Source organism: Ranitomeya imitator, chromosome 2, assembly GCF_032444005.1.
Source record: "Ranitomeya imitator isolate aRanImi1 chromosome 2, aRanImi1.pri, whole genome shotgun sequence".
In the NCBI taxonomy this organism is placed as follows: domain Eukaryota; kingdom Metazoa; phylum Chordata; class Amphibia; order Anura; family Dendrobatidae; genus Ranitomeya; species Ranitomeya imitator.
The window spans coordinates 689,226,416-689,248,668 of record NC_091283.1 but is presented as its reverse complement, the minus strand read 5'-3'; the positions used below and the strand labels follow the sequence as shown (position 1 = coordinate 689,248,668).

General features: G+C 43.5%; 1 protein-coding gene across 8 annotated transcripts in view; it reads left to right on the top strand.

The window, feature by feature from the left end:
* KCNMA1 (potassium calcium-activated channel subfamily M alpha 1) overlaps positions 1 to 22,253 on the top strand; it is a 1,262,580-nt gene that overhangs the window by 67,397 nt on the left and 1,172,930 nt on the right. For 6 of the 8 annotated variants that reach the window (XM_069753070.1, XM_069753069.1, XM_069753066.1 and 3 more), the window contains exon 1: positions 2,912 to 3,813. The exons of the other annotated variants lie outside the window; for them this stretch is intronic. In XM_069753070.1, coding sequence (XP_069609171.1) covers positions 3,520 to 3,813 — 294 coding nt within the window. In that variant the 5' untranslated portion in view covers positions 2,912 to 3,519. Of the gene's footprint in view, positions 1 to 2,911; positions 3,814 to 22,253 lie in introns of those variants that run through there. 8 annotated transcript variants of the gene reach the window in all.

The following is a 22,253-nucleotide window of genomic DNA, read 5'->3' as shown; positions in this document are numbered from 1 at the left end:
CTGTATACAGTGTGAGCCCCTGTATAGCCTCCTATATACAGTATGAGCCTCTATGTAGCCTCCTGTATACAGTGTGAGCACCTGTATAGCCTTCCATATACAATACGAGCCTGCACATAGCCTCCTATACACAGTGTGAGTCCCCGTTTAGCCTCCTGTATACAGTGTGAGCCCCTGTCTAGCCTCCTATATACAGCATGAGCCTCTATGTAGCCTCCTGTATACAGTGTGAGCCCCTGTATAGCCTCCTATATACAGCATGAGCCTCTATGTAGCCTCCTGTATACAGTGTGAGCCCCTGTATAGCCTCCTATATACAGCATGAGTCTTTACGTAGCCTCCTGTATACAGTGTGAGCCCCTGTATAGCCTCCTATATACAGCATGAGCCTCTATGTAGCCTCCTGTATACAGTGTGAGCCCCTGTATAGCCTCCTATATACAGCATGAGTCTCTATGTAGCCTCCTGTATACAGTGTGAGCCCCTGTATAGCCTCCTATATACAGCATGAGCCTCTATGTAGCCTCCTGTATACAGTGTGAACCCCTGTATAGCCTCCTATATACAGCATGAGCCTCTATGTAGCCTCCTGTATACAGTGTGAGCCCCTGTATAGCCTCCTATATACAGCATGAGTCTCTATGTAGCTTCCTGTATACAGTGTGAGCCCCTGTATAGCCTTCCATATACAATACGAGCCTGCACATAGCCTCCTATACACAGTGTGAGTCCCCGTATAGCCTCCTCTATACAGTGTGAGCCACTATATAGCCTCCTGTATATAGTGTGAGCCTCCTATATACATTATGAGTCCTCACTCACGTCTCATACGCATATTAATAAAAAAAGAAAAGAAAAAAAGACATACAGACATACTCACCTGGCTCCCATTCCCTTGGCGCTCTGCTGCGATCCCCGAGGGTAACGTTCTGGTCTGGCCAGTGCGTACATGGTCATGCGCTGACACAGCAGAGACGACAGTAGCTCTCTTGGAGCTGCGCTGCCATTCTGCATCTTCTGCAGCACAGCGTCAGGAAAGCTCCCTGCTGAGATATGTGCGCCGCAAATGGGGGCAATCTGGAGATGGGCCCAGGGCAGTAGCCCAGATTGCCCTCATTATAATCCGTCTATGACTGTGGGTCTGACTGCTGGGACCCCAACTGATTACTAAAGTGACAGTCTGAAAGTCCCCCAAATAAATGAAGCTATTGTTAACATGGGCGACCACTGCTCCATTTACTGTAAATAGCAATAGTGGTCATACTTCATAGAATATATGCTTGCGAGCACGGCCCTCACGCCTTTTGGCATCTGTGGAACTTTGTGTTTACAGTGTTATGTCTTTATTGTCTGTACAAGTCCCCTCTGAATTGTAAAGTGCTGTGGAACGTTTGCATTATGGAGGTAAAAATGATGATTATTATTACATGCTTTATAATGCTCCATTCACTAAGGCCAGTCTCACACGTCCAGATAATTCTGGTACCGGAAAAATCGGTACTGGAATTATCCATGTCCGTGTGTCCGTGTGCTTACGCTGAACATCAGTGTGGCACAAGTGCGGCAGCCGTGTGCCGCCCGCGTGCTGACTGAGGACCACACGGACCGTGCAGGAGACAGCGCTAGAGTTAAGCGCTGTCCCCTGCATCTGGTGCTGAAGCCGCTAATCATTTCTTCTCTCCAAGCAAACTCTTTTTTTTTTGTGTTTAAAAAAAAGATCCCTGTCCCCAACCCCCTCCCACCCCCTGTGCGCCCCCCCGCTGTTAATAAAATACTTACCCGGCTCCCTCGCTGGTGCTGCTTCCTCTCCTCGCCGCAGCTTCTCCTGTATGAGTGGTCACGGGGTGCCACCTATTACAGTGATGAATATGCGGCTCCACCTCCCATAGGGATATTTTTTTAAAACACACAAAAAAAAAAAGAGTTTTCATATCTTCTCTCCAGCGAACGATGCTGGAGAGAAGAAATGATTAGCGGCTTCAGCACTACGCGGGGGGAGGGGGGAGACAGCACTTACAGTAGCGCTGTCTCCTGCACGGAACACGGACTGCACACGGACATCCGTGTGCGATACGTGTTTTACATGGACCCATTCACTTTAATGGGTCTGTGTGATCCGTGCACTCCCACGAACACTGACATGTCTCTGTGTTTTCCAAACGGACACGCGGTCCGTGAAAACATGCTGACATGTGCAGAGACACATTGATTTTAATGTGTCTACGTGAGTCAGTGTCTCCGGTACGTGAGGAAACTGTCACCTTACGTTCCGGAGCCACTGACGTGTGAAACCGGCCTTAGCAATTTCACCCTTTAAAGCACTAGATACATATTGAAAAGATTGAATTAACCTCTATGCCCATATTCAATTTATTGGTCAGCAGAAGGTGTTTAGGCCATATTAGAATTTAATTATATGAAGTCGTCTGTTACATCTTGAAAATAAGTAATGGCCTAGTAATAGTAATAATAATAATAATTTTAATAATCAACTTAATAATAATATTATGAGACGAAGAAGAATAAAAAGAAAAAGAAGAATAAATAGAAAAGAGGAAGAAAAAAAAGAATAAAAAGAAAATAAAAGATGAAAAAGTAGAAGAAAAAGAATACATAGAAAAGAAAAAAGAAGAAAAAGAATTAAAAGAATATAGATGAAAAAGTAGAAGAAATGGAAAAATGGAAAAAAAAGAATCTTTGTGAATAAATAAGAACTAAAGTAAATATTTACATTTCAATAATCAACTAAAGAGCAACCAAAGTGTCACCACCGTCCTGTGGCAGTGCCCCCCTCACCTTCATGCCCTCGCCTGCACACTGGCAATGCCTAGGATGTGACAGCCGCGCTGGCGGAGGAGGAGGAGGAGGAGGAGGAGGGACACGAGGGATCAGCTGGGAGGATTACAGCCCTGAACATCGGAGGAGAAGGAGGAAAAGGGAAGGTAGGAGGGAGCATAGCCGGGAGCAGGCAGCGTGCAGAGGGGAGCCAGGCTCCGCAATCTGTGGCCAGTCGGCAGGAAGACGATCCACAAGGATCTTATTGATCGAAGAGCTCAGCAGCTGAGAAATCCCCTTGATTGCCTGCCATCGTGTGGCTCCACAGTGCTCACAGTGACAGGGCAGCGGACAGGTGCTGCAGTGAATGCTGGCGCTCGCTTTGTATGTGCAATGAGTGCTGCCATAGCTGTCCCTGGCGGCAGTGCCTTGTCCTATAGGGACAGAAGATGAAGGACTGGCAGGGAGCTGCTTCTGAGTGATGGCAGGCAGCTCTGCACAGGGTGCTGCTGCTGCTGGGGTAGCCTTGCTTCTGACGACTCCCCTGGTTTGTGGCAGGAGATTGTAAAGCCACAGCTGGGACAGTTCTTGTGTCATAGGACTGCCCTTATTTTATGCAGAAGAGGCAGAGAAGGCCCCATCATTTATCTGACCTGCCCCTTTCCTGTGCATGATGGCAAGTTCAGGAATTTGGGGGCTGAGATCTATGTGGCTTTCAGGGCTTCCTGGGTCCTTCTGTTAGCAATGTCAAGTGGCCACCAATTCCAAAGCAACTTCAGTAGCATTGTCTTAACCATGAGTGCTATCAACAACCACCACAACCTGCACGTAGACTCTGTCCATACATCCAGAGGGGACCCTGCCCTCATAATTCCAGTCACCGCCGAGGTGCCATGCGACAGTCGGGGACAGCGCATGTGGTGGGCATTCCTGGCCTCTTCAATGGTGACATTTTTTGGGGGCCTTTTCATTATTTTGGTGTGGAGGACCCTTAAATACCTTTGGACAGTCTGCTGCCACTGTGGGGGCAAGAATAAGGTAAAAATATTTCCATGCAATTGTCAATGTGTAATTGGAGGTATTGTGTTTTGGGAATTTTATTTGCATTATAAATATTTCAGTGAACCTGTAACAATTAGTAGAACGTAATTATTGTTACTGATTTATGTTTCTCATTTTTGCGTAACGTGATATTGAATTAATTTGTCTCTTATATTAATCGTCGTCAGCTTGATAATTGCTTTAACTTTCTTTCGGCAATAAACGTTACACGTGTCTTCGGCATTCAGCTATCCTTGAACATATGCATAGAGATGAGTATTATTCTAATAAAAGCGTTTGGTGTCATGGTCAGTATGAATCCGCTTTCTTCTACTGAAATGATAGGTTGTCATTCTATATGGAGTTAGCTTAGCCAGTATAGATAATTTCAGTGTGACATCACATTGCAACAAGGTGTCATCACAAGTTGTCCATGCCGAGATACTTAAAGAGAAAGCTTACTTTAATTCTAAATATACACAACCTAAGCACCAGATATAGTGACAGACTTGATGTAAAATTTCACTGCTTGAAGATATTTATAAAAAATGGGTAAAATGGGAGTCTCTGATGATAATCATGTATAATAGTTTATATCACCACATATTTTACCTAAATCAGTTTTCGGTCAACTGACTTCTACCTCTATTACACTCCAAAATAATTCATTGGTGGTTTGGACTACATGAAAGATAAGACCAACTTTCATCAATTTCCTGAACTTTTACAAAACTTTAATCTCTTTTTTTTTTTAATTCAATATAATCCTAATTTTCAGTTTATCTTGTCTGGACCAATCATATATGTAATTTTACATTTGAGTTGGCAATTTGGTGACGTGTGCGGGAGTTAAAGAAAACAAAGAGTCAACTGTGTTCTGCAGAAGCAGAAAGCGGTAATTTAGGTGTAATGTGTAAGGTTTTTGTCCTTTAGCTCCTAGAGTTTTCCACCGCTCCCTAAGAAGGGTATTTATTGTTCAGAATATTGCGGTTATTCCAGTATACGTTATCAATTCCTTGCTGCTGTTACTATCTCTGATTGCGCTCCCCCAGTGGGAAGCGTCTTGGTTTAGTTTCAGTGGGCTCACAGTACAGAGCTCCGTCCTCCACCTGTGTGGCCATCCCATGACAAAGACTGGTTTAGTCCCCTGGAAGTGATTGTCTCACTGCACGAAGAGATCTTGACAACCTTGTGACATTCATCTAGAAAATATATTGTAATATTGTAGACTAGTAGTTCTAACTATACAATGAATGTACTTTTTTTTGCTGATACCATAATACTTCTTTATGTTCCTTAAAAATTCTGTCTTCCTCTAATTTATGGCATTCTCTTTATCTATGTCCCTCCAGTCAGTTTATGGTGCATGCAAATTGAAGTCCAAAACTTACATTTTTTTCACTAATTCTATGGTTCTTTGTTACGATTTTACTCAAATAAAGTAACATTTAGCCCCCCAAAATTATTGGCCACTAGATCACAAAATGAATTTGGTCGCTAAGGACAAATTGCTTTCATAAAAAGTTTCTATTGTAGTGATTTAGAGGAATTAAAATGAAAAATTAGAAGATTGCAGCTTTCATGCTGAAATTACCTACCGGTAATTTCATATTACAGCAAAAAATATATGTTCTGGGGAATATACAGTACGTCCTAACTTTATTGGCAGCTCACACTTAAGAGCTTGTTGCTTTACAGGGAACCTTGATATCATAGTCACAGCTTGAGCCCATTAATGTGCTGGGGGGCTGAAACCATCAGTTCCTTCCAAGTTGCAGTGATAAACACAATGCGAAGTCTATGCACCAGGTCCTCACTTGTGGAAACAACTGCTTTTATGTTGCTGGTCATCGAAATCTCCTGAAATAGTAATGATTTCACAGGCTATGGAGTTATGCAAAGGTTGCAAAGGGAGGACTTGGTTTTGGTGTCTTCTCAGAAGTATTGAATGGATCATTGATCATTTATTCTTTACTTTCAGTTATGTGTTTAATTATTGATATCCTGTTGCACATATGGCACCCACAAGTTGCATACCACTGTTGCTGACATCAGTTCCTGACCACAAGGTGGCTAAAATGTAATTTTCAGTTTTTAAAATACTTGAAAGCCAGGTATTACGTATGCATGAGGCCACATGTATATGATGTACACGTGCCTTGAACCACACACCTCTTTCACTGGTCAATCAATTGCCATAAAAAATAAGTATAAAATACCAGTTCCTTGAAAAACAAAGAAGAAATGATCACATTCTCGTAACCCTTTCTGAGATGTCTGCAGCCATGTTCACCACCTGCACAATAAGGATGCATTACGTGTGTGCTCCATTCACACTATGTCTGAGTGCTTTCCCCGGTGTTGTCTGTATCATCTCTTACGGCCACACTACAAATTCTTTTGCAGAGGCTAGTAAAGGTCAGACTAAGTCTAGGGTTGTAGTCCCACGCTTAAGTTGCCCCCACACGTTCATTGATGAAAATTAATGATTTCAATGTTATTGACCATTCGTTGGGGGAAATGTAACAACAATTAATTGTTTTAGCTAATAGATTACATAACATTATTGTCCGAAGTTCGTTGTGTTTGAAATTTTAGACTCACAGTCAGACAAAAGTTATTTCGTCCACAAATGATCTTTGTGTGAAGAAATATTTCCAGAAGTACCGCTAGAATCGATCTCACAACTATAATGGTCAATATGTGAATGCCTACATCTGTGTAAAGATGGCTCAACACACTGTTGTTCGCTCAGTGGTTGTTCAAGCATCAACCTGTTCCTTCCTAATGATTCCGGCCATCCTTACATACTATAGGATACTTGTTTAATATTGAAGTGTATAAGTACATTGGAATATACAGACAAGGGAATCACTGAAAGCACAGCGGTGTGAACCAAGCTTTGGGACTCATCTGGCATTTTGTTTTAGCCTAATAGCTAAATAAAGTGCACATAGTATCACTGTCCATTATTATTGGGATCATTTTTTTTTACCCTTTACCTAAGCATATTTGAATTTAAATGGAATTGATAAGTTGTTTTACTTTTTCACATCAAGGGAACCTGTCATGTCAAAAACGCTATTAACCTGCAGATATGTGCTCAATCTGCAAGTTAATAGCATTCTGAAGCAATGCGAAATCTGCACTAAAAACCCTAGAGGAAATGACTTTTATTCCTCCCGGCAGCTTCTGGCTTTCAGTCATGGAGGTGCAGCCAGCGTGGCTTCAGTCACTGGTCAGTACAAAGTCAGCGGCAAATTTACCCATGCCTCTGCATTGACTGACAGCCAGCATAGAACTGATGAGTGCATGAGTGCTGAGCTATCAGTGATTGGGTGTGGTTACAGCCGCTCTTCACTGTATAATGAGCAGTGCCTGAAACTGCACCTCAACTGTAAGCCCAAGGGTATGTTTCCATGTGGCGTAATACATCAGGATTTGCAGCGTCCAGATGTTACAGCATAGTGGAGGGGATTTTATGAAATCCCATCTCAACTATGTGCACACGGCCCTGCGTTTACGCACACGGCGTGTCTTTATAGACTGCAGCATGCCTATTTATCTTGAGGAGACGCCCCATCTCCGAATGATAAATAACCCGGTCTATGAATACAATGCGGTGAACACATCTGGAATCACCGCATGTACAAAGCGGAGCAACACTTTGGGCGGAGCGGGGTATCCGCTGCGTTCAAAGCGCTACTTTTCCTGACCGTGGAAACATACCCCTAGACTGCCAGGAGGAAAAAAGTTCATGTACCCCCAGCAGCAGCATTTTCAGTGCTGCATCTGCTTTAGAAAGCTATTAGCCTGCAGATTAACCCCATATCAGCAGGTTAATAGTGTTTTGCCACATGACAAGCGCCATTTCTGTAATAAAATAATACATGTTGATGTAATTTTGGTGCCACAATAAAGAACAGTGTGTGCCTAAAGAATTAATAAAATAATATTCAGCTTCACAATGCTGCATTCCATAACGACCGCTGGTCATGAAGGGGTTACACAGACTAGCTCTGTTACTTGAGAATACACTTCTATATAGGCAAGTAAACAGATGGTGCATTCAGCTTGATACATTACAACACTGCTGTTATTACAGTGTCACCAGCTCTTTTGTAGCTTTATGTCCTTTTATTTATTCCGTGAGACTTGTTTGTTAATGAGTTTTGACAAATGTATACTTTACATGCTGATGCTAAAGCTGTCCTGTACCACAATATATTTGGTATTAAGTTTCATAGCCTTTCCTTTATACATTCATTAAAGGGAATCTGTCACCCCCAAAATCGAAGGTGAGCTAAGCCCACCGGCATCAGGGGCTTATCTACAGCGTTCTGTAATGCTGTAGATAAGCCCCTGATGTATCCTGAAAGATGAGAAAAAGACGTTAGATTATACTCACCCAGGGGCGGTCACGCTGCGGTTCTGGTCCAATGGGCATCGCGGTCCGGGACCTCCCATCTTCTTATGATGATGTCTTCTTCTCTTCACGCTGCGACTCCGGCGCAGGCGTACTTTGTCTGCCCTGTAGCTTAAAATTTGGCTGTTCGAGTTTCTGTTCGATAGCTGTTTAGTTCACCAAAAGTCTAACTTGATTTGCACATTAAAACTGTTTATCATTGTTAATAGACTGTTTCAGTGTATAGTGGGCGGGGGGATAGATCTGTGCTGAAATAACACCGATCTCCATTTTTTTTTCTTTCTCACATGTACAGTGGGGCGGTGCAGTCTCTCAGCCTATCAGCAGTGCACACACACACAGCAGTGTGTGCCAGTGCTGTGCAAGTGTTTGTCACAGCATTTGGTGTAATCTAGCTCAGCCAATCCTTTTCGGCTAGTAGCATTGTCTGATAGTCATCTGAGCAGCCCGCCTGTGAAGCTAGCTACACCGCCTGTGTATCTCAATTTTTACTGCATCTAACCCAGTTAATAGTTTTGGGCCTAGGAGCAGTGTCTGCACGTCAGCAGAGTAGCCCGCCTGTGAAACTAACTACACCGCCTGTGTATCTCTATTTTCACTGCATCTAATCCAGTTAATAGTTTAGGGCCTAGGAGCAGTGTCTGCACGTCAGCAGAGTAGCCCGCCTGTGAAACAAACTATACCGCCTGTGTATTTCAATTTTCACTGCATCTAATCCAGTTAATAGTTTAGGGCCTAGGAGCAGTGTCTGCACGTCAGCAGAGTAGCCCACCTGTGAAACTAACTACACTGCCTGTGTATCTCAATTTTCACTGCATCTAATCCAGTTAATAGTTTTAGGCCTAGTACCACAGTTTGGCCACTCAGTTCTGCTCAGTTGTTGTGCCAACAACTACAGATACAGAGTTGCCAATTAGTTAAGCACTAAAATGAGTGGCAAAAGGTCTGCTGCTGGTGGAAAGGGGAATAGGCGTGTTGGAAAGGGAATAAAAGGTTGTGTCCGTGGGGTAGGTGGTAAAGCAACAGTAACATCTGCAGAAGAAAGACCATCTTCCAGCCAAAGTAAGATGTCTACTTCTTTTCGTGGACAATCTGATATGATCCCTTTTTTACGACCATCGCTACAAGCATCGCCAAAATTTCCAGATGAGGCACAAAAACAGCAGGTGCTTGAACGGATATAAAGTGCTCTTTCAAGTGGGCTCTCTTCCATGTCAACTTCAACATCACAACTACTCCAGTCCTCAGAGTTGTCACCCCAATCCCATTTGCTTCCTCACAGCTCCCAAGTCTCCAAGCTCGGATCCAGGCCCAGATGAAGAAGGTTCTGAGCATAATGTAGACCATCATTCCCAAACTGTAAATTCTGTTGGTGGAGACAATGAGGAAGATGATGATGAGACTGAGATACCTGATTGGAACGAAAACTTGACTTTTCGGACGGGGCAGGAAGAGGTTGTCTCTGAGGATGACAGGTGTGAGAACACACAGGATGATGATGACGAGGTTGTAGACCCCACTTACTGTCAACCCCCAGTCCGCCAGTCCATGGGGTCAGCAGAGGAGGTGGAGGAGGATGCTAGTGACAAATCTGCCGACGAGGTAACGTTGCGCCTTCCTGGACAGAGACGGAGTACTGGAAGCACGTCAACAACTGCATCCTCAACCGCAACTGTGCCTCAGACCAGAAGTTGTGGTGGCTCTTCTGGTCGCACGGGCTCTAAACCTTGCATAGCCTGGGCATTTTTTGACATTGCAAAGGATGACCCAACTCATGTTGTCTGTAAGCTTTGTCAACAAAATCTCAGTAGAGGCCAAAAAATCACTAGCTTGAGTACTTCATGCATGAATCGTCACTTGGATATGAGGCATAGGTTGCAGTGGAAATCTCACTGTGCTACAATGCGGCCTAGTGGGCCGGGTCAACCACCGTCTGCCCCATCAAGTGCATCCATGTCCTCTTCATCCTCTGTGACTGTGGGGACAGCAGTTGCACATGGTTTTGGATGCAGACCTTCCACCTCTTTACCCGCAACAGCCAGTGTGATTGGCAGGTCGTCAGGACATTTGCAAGTGGAAACACCTGCTGGTACTGAGCGCTCTCCGACATCGACACCACATTTTGATCAAGGAAACATAACATCTCCGCCTGCACCTTCCTCACAGACCAGCAGTTTGCTGGGGACACGCTACTCAACTCCATCTAAGCACAGCAGCAAGCCCTCAGTCCCTCAGATGTGGACAAGTAAAAGACCATTTCCTCCTAGCCATGACAAAGCTAAGAGGTTGAATTTCTCCATCTCCATGCTGTTGGCTACAGAAATGCTGCCTTTCCGCCTGGTGGACACAGAGGATTTTCGAGACCTTATGTCCATCGCAGTGCCCCAGTACCAGATGCCCAGTCGCCACTACTTCTCAAAGAAAGCTGTGCCTGCGCTACACCAGCATGTCGCACACAACATCACCGCTTCCTTGAGAAACTCTGTGTGTGACAGGGTGCATTTCACCACAGACACTTGGATGAGTAAACATGGACAGGGGCTACATGTCGGTGACTGGGCACTGGGTAACTACGGCGACATCAGGAGAAGGGGCTGCTGTCCAAGTCTTGCCGTCCCCACGAGTTGCTCGTCGATCCTCTGTATCTAGAAGGTCCTCCACTGCTTCTGCCTCCTCAACCTCCTCTCGGTCCTCCCCCTGCACCCAAAGCCTGTCTGGTAATGCCACTCGCGTTGTAACTGCGCAGAAGGAATCCTGCACACCTCCTCACTATGCTGTCACCGGGGCTCAACGGCATCAGGCAGTGTTTACATTGAAATGTCTGGGAAATGTGAGTCACACAGCTGAGGAGTTGTGGTCAGCTCTGGAGACCGAGTTCCATCAATGCTTGTCTCCACTCAACCTGCAGCCAGGGAAGGCTGTGTGCAAGAATGCTGCAAACCTGGGTGCGGCCCTTCGCCGGGGCAATGTCACATACGTGCCTTGTATGGCTCACATTTTGAACCTGGTTGTCCAGCAATTTTTATCCCACTATCCCGGACTAGATGGGCTTCTGCAGAGGGCACGATCGCTGTGTGCTCACTTCCACCGTTTGCATCCCACAGCTCGACGACTTGCATCTCTACAGAAGTCGTTGGGCCTGCCAGTTCATCGGCTGAAATGCGATGTGCCCACACGGTGGAATTCAACTCTGCACATGTTGCAGCGACTGTGGCAGCACCGGCAAGCCCTGGTGCAATACATTATGACGTATAGCCTGGGCCAACGAGATCAAGAGGTGGGGCAAATCACGCTGCAGGAGTGGTCTCAGATCAGGGACCTATGCACCCTTCTGCACAGTTTTGAAATAGCATCGAAGATGTTTAGTGCTGACGATGCCATTATCAGCATGACCATTCCGGTGATTTACATGCTGGAGCACACCTAACACAGTGTTCGGAGTCAGGTGGTGGAACAAGAGGAGGAGGAGGAACAGGAGGAGTCGTATGCAGAAGGGATCATATCTCCAAGGTCAAGAAGGTTGGCAGCACCAAGGCGGCTGGCATTGGAGGCTGGGGGAGAGGGATTACCGAGGGCGCATGGTAGCATCCAAACTGTTGAGGAATGTGCAGGAGGCGAGGAAGAAGTGGAGGACGAACCTGCGCTGGGCATGGAAGACTCATTAGATAAGGGAGACCTTGATCAAATTTCTGTTGTGCGAGGTTGGTGGGAGAGGGCTGACGAAGGAAGCATGATTCTCACCTCGCCACCACAAAGACAACAAGGACTTGGTTCTCCTGGATGCGCAAGACACATAAGTGCACATATTTTAAACCAACTACAACAGGCAGGTAGTTGCCTCTTTTATCAACTACAAGCCTGTTAGTTTTTTGACACATAGTAAAAAAGCCCCTTTAAATATTTCTATTCTCTAGATTCTCTTTCATTGCTTGAACTTTTAGCTGTTCTCTAACTTAAAGGAACCTGTCGTGTTGAAAATGGTATCTGAACTGTAGGCAGGATGTTATTAGAGAAGAAGCAACTGATCAGATTGATATACATATTGGTGGGAAAAGTGTCTATAAAACTTATATCTTATGCATATGAGTCCAGTGGACAGTCGTATTCAGTGGTGGTCAGTCTTCCCTGTGTGACTGTGCAGCAGATAGCGGTCAATCCCTGCGTAGGACTGCCCACTGGACTTATACGCCTGTAAACATGAGAGATTTTAATGAATAAAATATGAGTTATACTGAATCTGTTCCAACAAATGGATATATCTGCTTCTGTATGCAATGCTGTCTACAGATTGGACTGCATGTACAATGTGACAGGTTCCCTTTAGAACTCCATTATGAGGTATACATATCTACCAACCGCAGATCTAGTGCCTTGTACATATGAGTACAAGGTCATTGACACTTTTCTCCTATAAGGGCTGTAACAGCGACGATTACTGATGCTCTATTAGTAATTAAGTAGCCTCATCTCACAGGCCTCTGATATTAATCTACTACAGAATTTTCATTCTTAAGATGGAACACTCTGCTCCCCCTCCCATGACCGTGACTCGCCATCACTTTCCAGCCCTCATAGAGACTGTTGCTAGGTAGCCCTGTTGTGTCATAGCTCCGCAGGATGGGGAAAGGGAAAATCAACACAGTGCACACAGTATATAGAAGGCAAACAGCAAGGCCTACCCTCACAGGAGGATTAATACGGGCGATCCCGCGTTAGAGAACATATAGAATAGCTCCTACATCATCTATAGTAGGAAGCAATCAACATCTACAGCTTAGAAATCTGTGGAAACAAATGGTTGTTTCATTTTAGAAATCTCTGCAATTTTGCTGCCTGAAAGCAACCTGCCTGTGTAAGATGGCATTAGCCTCCGAGCATTGTTAGTGCTGTATTCGGCCATATCTGGAGTCATGTATCGGGCTGCTGGGACCTTCTATATTTTTTTACTACCTAGATGCAGCCGCTAGACTGTCTACAATGGGTTGCACTATGAATGAATATGGTGGTGGGATTTTGGACCGTTTCCATTCTGCAGAATGAACGTTGTATTTTGACAAATGTCTTGGGTGTTGACATGAATTCACATCCAGTTTACCATTTACTTATACTGTAGGATTAGTTCCATGTCTGCCTACAATGCTCAGCATCTTATATCAATAATGTAGGTAAGGAGAAGATGAAGCCTTGGATTAACCCCTCCCTGACCTGGGCTTTGTTTAGATTGGAATATTGACTTTATTAATAGGTAACTTGGACACTTGACAATCTCCCATCTCTGTGTGTTTTACAATTGGGTGTATGTTAGATTGTAGGCTATGAAACGCGACTAAAGGATGAGCCCTTAGGAATATTACTTTGTTTTAATTTTTCTGATATCCAATGCATTTAGGCTACATGGGTGACTTTGTCACCAACACTGTCTGCCCTGCTAAGCATGGCTGTATTACAGTATTGTTTAATAACAGGTTAGAATAGTTGGGGATCGTTGGTTGTAGAAAGCATTTTCCAATCCTGTTCTTGGCTTTCATACACGGCCCAAACACGTGGCGTTCACAGGACCCGTCAGCTCTCCTTTCTCACCTGTTTTAGTACTGTTTCATACAGTACTGTTATTCCCAATGAAAAGACAGTACTGAAGTGAATTTTATTTAAGTTGTACAACTCTTTTGTTTCTCCTGCTGGTAATATATGACTAAGTAAATAAGTGTATGTAAGAGATGTATCCGTGACTGCATGGTACAATGCTATTCACGTAGAGCAAATAATGCAAAGCGTGCCACTGTGCACACAAAGGAATTTTATATATCGTATAATAATTATATTTATAGTGTTTTTAGAAAATAAAAAATTCTTCTATATACATAATTGTCTAAGGGGTACTTCCGTCTCTCTGTCTGTCCTTCTGTCACGGTTATTCATTCACTGATTGGTCTCGGCAGCTGCCTGTCATGGCTGCCGCGACCAATCAGCGATGGCCACAGTCCGATTAGTTCCTCCCCTACTCCCCTGCACTCACTGCCCGACGCCTGCTCCGTAATCCCCTCCACTCACCGCTCACACAGGGTTAATGGCAGCGGTAACTGCCCGCGGTGTAACGGACTCCGTTACCACTGCTATTAACCCTGTGTGTCCCCAACTATTTACTATTCATGCTGCCTATGCAGCATCAATAGTAAAAATACGTCATGTTCAAAATACTAAAAAAAAACAAAAAACCTGCTATTATACCCTCCACCGCCTTTCTCGCTCCTCTCCACGCTCCCGGGACCGCTCCATTGCAAGCGGCAGCTTCCCGTGAGGTCCCGTCCCAAGGCTGGTGTGCGACAAGGACCTGCCGTAATGTCACAGTCATGTGAACGCGACATCATCACAGGTCCTGCTCACACCAGCCCTCGCACCGAAAGCTGCCGCTTGCAATGGAGCGGTCCCGGGATCGTGGCGAGGAGCGAGAAAGGCGGCGCATGGTAAGTATAGCAGGACTTCAACGGGCTATAATAATAATAATAATAATCTTTATTTTTATATAGCGCTAACATATTCCGCAGCGCTTTACAGTTTGCACACATTATCATCACTGTCCCCGATTGGGCTCACAATCTAGAATTCCTATCAGTATGTCTTTGGAATGTGGGAGGAAACCGGAGTGCCCGGAGGAAACCCACGCAAACACGGAGAGAACATACAAACTCTTTGCAGATGTTGTCCTGGGTGGGATTAGAACCCAGGACCCCAGAGCTGCAAGGCTGTAGTGCTAACCACTGCGCCACCGTGCTGCCCCTATAGGTGAGTATATGTTTATTTTTTTTTTAAGTCTCTATAGTACGTGGCTCTGTGCTGGCCAATATACTACGTGACTGGGCAATATATTTTACGTGGCTCTGCTATATATTATGTGGCTGGGCAATATACTACGTGACTGGGCAATATACCGTACTACGTGGGCTCTGCTATATACTATGTGGCTGGGCAATATACTACGTGACTGGCCAATATACTACGTCGCTGGGCAATATACTACATGGCTGGGCAATATACTACGTGACTGGGCAATATACTACGTCGCTGGGCAATATACTACATGGCTGGGCAATATACTACGTGACTGGCCAATATACTACGTCGCTGGGCAATATACTACATGGCTGGGCAATATACTACGTGACTGGGCAATATACTACGTGGCTGGGCAATATACTACATGGCTGGGCAATATACTACGTGACTGGGCAATATACTACGTGGCTGGGCAATATACTACGTGACTGGGCAATATACTACGTGGCTGGGCAATATACTACATCTCTGGGCAATGTACTACGTCACAGGGCAATATACTACGTGACTGGGCAATATACTACATCGCTGTGCAATATACTACGTGGCTGGGCAATATACTACGTGACTGGGCAATATACTACATCGCTGGGCAATATACTACGTGACTGGGCAATATACTATGTGGTTGGGCAATATACTACGTTGCTGGGCAATATACTACATGGCTGGGCAATATACTACGTGACTGGGCAATATACTACGTGGCTGGGCAATATACTACGTGACTGGGCAATATACTACGTGACTGGGCAATATACTACGTAGCTGGGCAATATACGACGTGACTGGGCAATATACTACGTGACTGGGCATTAAACTACGTGGCTGGGCAATATACTACATGGCTGGGCAATATACTACGTGACTGGGCAATATACTACGTGGCTGGGCAATATATTACGTGACTGGGCAATATACTACATCGCTGGGCAATATACTACGTGGCTGGGCAATATACTATGTGGTTGGGCAATATACTACGTTGCTGGGCAATATACTACATGGCTGGGCAATATACTACGTGACTGGGCAATATACTACGTGGCTGGGCAATATACTACGTGACTGGGCAATATACTACGTGACTGGGCAATATACTACGTAGCTGGGCAATATACTACGTGACTGGGCAATATACTACGTGACTGGGCATTAAACTACGTGGCTGGGCAATATACTACGTGGCTGGGCAATATACAACGTGACTGGGCAATATACTACGTGGCTGGGCAATATATTACGTGGTTGGGCAATATACTACGTCGCTGGGCAATATATTTTGTGGCTGGGCAATATACTACGTGGACATGCATATTCTAGAATACCCGATGCGTTAGAATCGGGCCACCATCTAGTTTAGTTAATAATTTGTGTAAAAAAAATTTTTGTGAATTTTTTTTTACGTTTTTCTTTCTTGTTGTGTGAAAAAACTTGTGTATAAAATTTATTTGGTATATGAATTTTGTTAGATTCCTCAGAGTCCAAAATCCTGCATATCTGAATATCTTGGTGTGTCTGAAAAACAGATCTTTCAGCCCCCACCCAAATTGACATGCAGGGATGTCTGCTATAAAATGTGTTCAGATAGATCTGTTTATATGCATGACATTATACCTGAGGAAGACTCCAAGAAGTCAAAACCGGTTGTATTTTAGTTTGAAATAAAAATCATCCTTGAACCAGAATATCATCCTTCAGGAGCGCATATTGCTGGGAAAAACATTTACAAAGTGTTATCGCCTATGAGAGCACTGTTCAGTGCGCTCATCAGTTCCCAGATCTCTGCAGCAAACTGAATGGAAAGAGGAATGGAGTGATCCATAGATTGGATCTACACGCAGTATATCAAGACACCAAAAAGATGAGTGGATTCACACTGAGTACACACCTTTGGAAACTAACTGCTACACTCAGAAGTCTGCGCTACCCATTTCTCTCCCTGTAATCCCCTCTTGTTTTATACCAGCTAATTCAGAAGATTATACTCTCCATCTGCCAGTTGTCTGCTCAGCCAATCAGCTGGCTGCTTACTGTTTTTTTGTTGGGGACTATCACCTGGTCACCAGAGGTTATTCAAGTTTGTTAGACAATCTCCAACACATAATTATTTAATCCTTCTTCATACATTGTGATCTCTTGTAAAAGCTAAAATGTAGATATCTTCAGTTGCTTTAGACCACAGTTCGAAATCTGTTGTCTCCCGTAGTGAAATTGCAGGATCATGTAACCAAATTTGTCCTTGCAGTCTCATTCATGCCAGTAGGTTAACGTACGTGGAGATAAAGCACAATTTTGCTCTGGGGTCTACAGTATCTACTATATAATTGTCTAAGGGTCACTACCGTCTGTCTGTCTTTCTGTCTGTCACGGATATTCATTGGTTGCGGCCTCTGTCTGTCATGGAAATCCAAGTCGCTGATTGGTCGTGGCAAAACAGCCACGACCAATCAGCGATGGGCACAGTCCGGCGGCAACATGGCCGCTCCTTCCTCCCCGCAGTCAGTGCCCACTCCATAATCCCCTCCAGTCAGCGCTCACACAGGGTTAATGGCAGCGTTGACCGCGGTGTAATGCACTCGGTTAACGCTGCTATTAACCCTGTGTGACCAACTTTTTACTATTCATGCTGCCTATGCAGCATCAATAGTAAAAAGATATAATGTTAAAAATAATAATTAAAAAAAAAAATCGTTATATACTCACCGTCCGTCGGCCCCCCCCGAATCAGGAACCGGCCTTTCCCACTCATCGCGATGCCCCGGTGACCGCTCCATGCATTGCGGTCTCGTGAGATGATGACGTAGCTGAAAAATAATGAACCTGTTCATTAATTTTGCGTTTTTTTTCGCGGATTTCCCACTGTCTAATGCATTGGGAAATGTCCGGGGAAAAAACGCGCAAAAAACGCGCAAAAACCGCGTCAAAACCGTGCAAAAAACGCGCAAAAAAACGCATGCGGATTTCATGCGGAAATCTGGCAGAAATGTCCGGATTTCCACAGGAATTTTCTGCATGAATTCTTGAACGTGTGCACATAGCCTCAAAATTAAAAAATTTAATGAAACAGCATGAACAACTTAATTAAAACACTTTAGGACTCTCTAGTGAAAACATCCATAACCTGGTTCTTGTTTAATTTACCTAAAATGTTTTGGTGCATAGGGGTGGGAATACAGGCAGGGTTTCCGGCTCCGCTGTTGCCCCTCCACATTTGTATGAACCTACTTTTTTAAATTTTGCACTAGCGCCACCATTACCACTGGCGGCGCTTGCGCACATTCATGTCCTGATGTTCTCCAGCAAGATCACATCGGAGACAGTGCATGCTCAGAATAACTTCCGGTGGTCTACAGCAAAATGGCGCCAGAGGGAGTGCCTGCTTAGATTAACCTTATTGTCTTCAGCAAAATAGCGCCACTGGTGGCACATGCACAGATCGATATCTCATCTCGTCATCGAGTGAAGATCTCAATCTGCGCATGCACAACCACTGGCGCCATTTTCCTGGAGATCATCAGAGGGTAATCTTAGCATGCTCCGCCTCAGACCTCATTTTGTATGCCAGGATATGAATATGTGCAAGTGACGCATGCTGCAAGGTTGGCACTAATGGTAATTTTAAAGGTGGTTTATACAATGGTGGCGGGGCCACCGCAGAGTCGAAGACCCTACCAAAAGTCCTGCCCCGATGCACAAAGATGCTATTGCACCAAAACTTCTAAGATGAATTAAACAAGAACAGGCTACAGATTTTTTCACTACAGTTATCCATTAAATCAGAATAACCGGGCCATTATGGCCAAACCTTTACTTTAATAGGTTAAATCGTGATGACAGGTTCTGTTTAAGCAATCACTGATCATCTACAAATATATAGAGGGACAAAATTAAAAACTTAACAAACTCATGGACCAACCTTGATACTTATTAAAAAAAATGTATACAATTGAGGAAGTTTTTCCTTATCATCAAATATAACATATGGAAACAAACTTAAAGATGTTCTACCACGAAGAAAGTACATTTGAATTAATAGATCTTAGAATAAAATATTGAAATAAAATAATGTTATATAAGAGCTGTGAAAAGTGTATAGCCCAATAGCCTAATTTAAATATGTAGTAGCAAAAGATAAAAAACTTTGAATAATACAGATAATAAAGTATACCTCCAAACACAGTATGAAACCACCCACTGTAAATTCCTCCACAGTATCCTGCACACGCACAGTATGATGGCCCTACTGAACCTTCCTCCCCTAAACCCGCAAAGAATGGTGATCCCATCAAAGTATAATTCACCAATTGTAATCCCCACACAGCTCTCCATACATAATTGTCACAAAAAGTGCTCCAAAAAGTGCTGACTGGGTGGATCCCTCTCTCAGGTGTGCTGTCATGGGCTCCAGAAAAACCGGCTACCGGTAAGTAACCTTGTTGTTTCCTCACATAGTGCTCCATACAGTCTAATGGGCCCCATGTAGTGCTCCATACAGTATGATGGCCTAACATAGTACTCCATATAGTGTAATGGGCCTCATACAGTGCTCCATACAGTATAATTGCCTCACATAATGCTCCATACACTATGTTGGCCTCAAGTAGTGCTCCATAGAGTATAATGGGCCTCATATAGTTCTCCATATAGTATAATGGCCTCACAGAGTGCTCCATACAGTATAATGGGCCCCATATAATGCTCCATATTATATAATGTATTTACATAGTGCTGCATACAGTATCATGGCTTCACATTAAAAAAAAAAAAAAAATACGTATGCCCTTTACCCCGCTGCTCTGCTTTCTTCATTTGATCCTTTGAACATCTCAGTACAGCAGGTGTATTGCAATGACGTCATGGCATTTAGGATGTCAATATAGTTGAAAGTGTGATGCCGGACAAGGGACCCGCCCCGTTTCGTGGGCCAAATATAATCATCCTACGTGCCAGAATTTGGCATGTGATCTACATGGAAGCTGATCGTCGGTCATTTAATTTCACACTTGCATGTGCACCAAATGATCGTTACACTGATCGTTCTTTGCCAATAGCCTTGTTAGTATTCTCGACAGCACAAGTCCTGTTTACATAGGACAATCTGCTACTGTGAAGGATGATGTTAAGTAAGCATAGCATCCTTCTTAAGAGCATTGTTGCCTTGCAATGCTGATGCCCCAGTAATCTGAGTATGCATGTTTGTGGGGAGATGAGAGGAGCAGATATCAGCCATTATGCTTGACAAGCAGGCTGCAGTCACATTGCTTGTAAACCAGTTACTGGTGCCACCAAAATATTGTTTGGTGATCAAATGTGACCATCGAGTACTTTAAAGTACCACACAACACATTCAGACAGGGTTTGGTTAAACATACTCACGTAGGAGTGTTTAAAGTCGATGAATTTGCTTTGACAATGAGACCACCCATCAGGCATATGAAGGCTTTATGAGCCCCCTTGGCAACCTATTCGGGTGTCAATGTTAAACTGGCCTTGTATTTCTTGTCATGAATGTGATGCTTTCATAGTGAAGAGAGGATGCACAATGAAAATACAATGTTATGCGTCTTTTCACTTGTTGATTAAGTTGTCTGTGTAAAGGGCTTTTGATGACAAACTGTTTGGCATTGAAAGAGTTAAGAAACCTATTAATAATTTATTCATCAGTCAAGTTGCTCAGTTGAGTGAAGCTGTAAATTATAGATGTGCTGCTCGTTATGAATTAGTCAGGATATTCAGGTAAAGCAGAGGTGTTTCTGCTTCGGTCTCACATAATGAGGCTAGTGTCCGCCCATTTCCAGTTAAATATTCCCGTGACTGTAGCTGTCCACGGTGCTTGAAAAATAGTCAGCGAATATTACAAATAAGCAAGATATAATTAATGCATAAAACAAGTAAATCTGTAATGTAGACAATCTTAAATCATCTGTATTTTTGCTTACCCAAATTCATGTTCTTATATGTACCTGTTGCTTATGGTAACCATTAACCCCTTTACCCCCAAGGGTGTTTTGCACGTTAATGACCAGGCTAATTTTTACAATTCTGACCACTGTCCCTTTATGAGATTATAACTCTGGAACGCTTCAACGGATCCCGGTGATTCTGACACTGTTTTCTCGAGACATATTGTACGTCATGATAGTGGTAAAATTTCTTTGATATTACCTGCGTTTATTTGTGAAAAAAACGGAAATTTGGCGAAAATGTTGAAAATTTCGCAATTTTCCAACTTTGAATTTTTATGCAATTAAATCACTGAGATATTTCACACAAAATACTTAATAAGTAACATTTTCCACATGTCTACTTTACATCAGCACAATTTTGGAACCAAAATTTTTTTGTTAGGGAGTTATAAGGGTTAAAAGTTAACCAGCAATTTCTCATTTTTACAACTCCATTTTTTTTTAGGGACCACATCTCATTTGAAGTCATTTTTAGGGGTCTATATGATAGAAAGTAACCAAGTGTGACACCATTTTAAAGACTGCACCCCTCAGGGTGCTCAAACCACATTCAAGAAGTTTATTAACCTTTCAGGTGTTTCACAGGAATTTTTGGAATATTTAAATAAAAATGAACATTTAACGTTTTTTCACAAAAAATTTACTTCAGCTCCAATTTGTTTTATTTTCCCAAGGGTAACAGGAGAAAACGGACCGCAAAAGTTGTTGTACAATTTGTCCTGAGTACGATGATATCCCATATGTGGGGGTAAACTACTGTTTGGGCGCAAGGGAGAGCTCGGAAGGGAAGGAGCGCCTTTTGACTTTTTAATGCAAAATTGACAGGAATTGAGATGGGATGCCATGTTGCATTTTGAGAGCCACTGATGTGCCTAAACATTGAAACCCCCCACAAGTGACACCGTTTTTGAAAGTAGACGCCCTAAGGAACTTATCTGGATCTGTGGTGAGCACTTTGACCCATTAAGTGATTCACAGTTTATAATGCAGAGCCGTAAAAATAAAAAATCATATTTTTTCACAAAAATGATCTTTTCGCCCCCAATTTTTTATTTTCCCAATGATAAGAGAAGAAATTGGACTCGAAAAGATGTTGTACAATTTGTCGTGAGTACGTTGATACCCCATATGTTGGGGTAAACCACTGTTTGGGCACATGGCAGAGCTCGAAAGGGAAGGAGCGCCATTTGATTTTTCACCGCAAAATT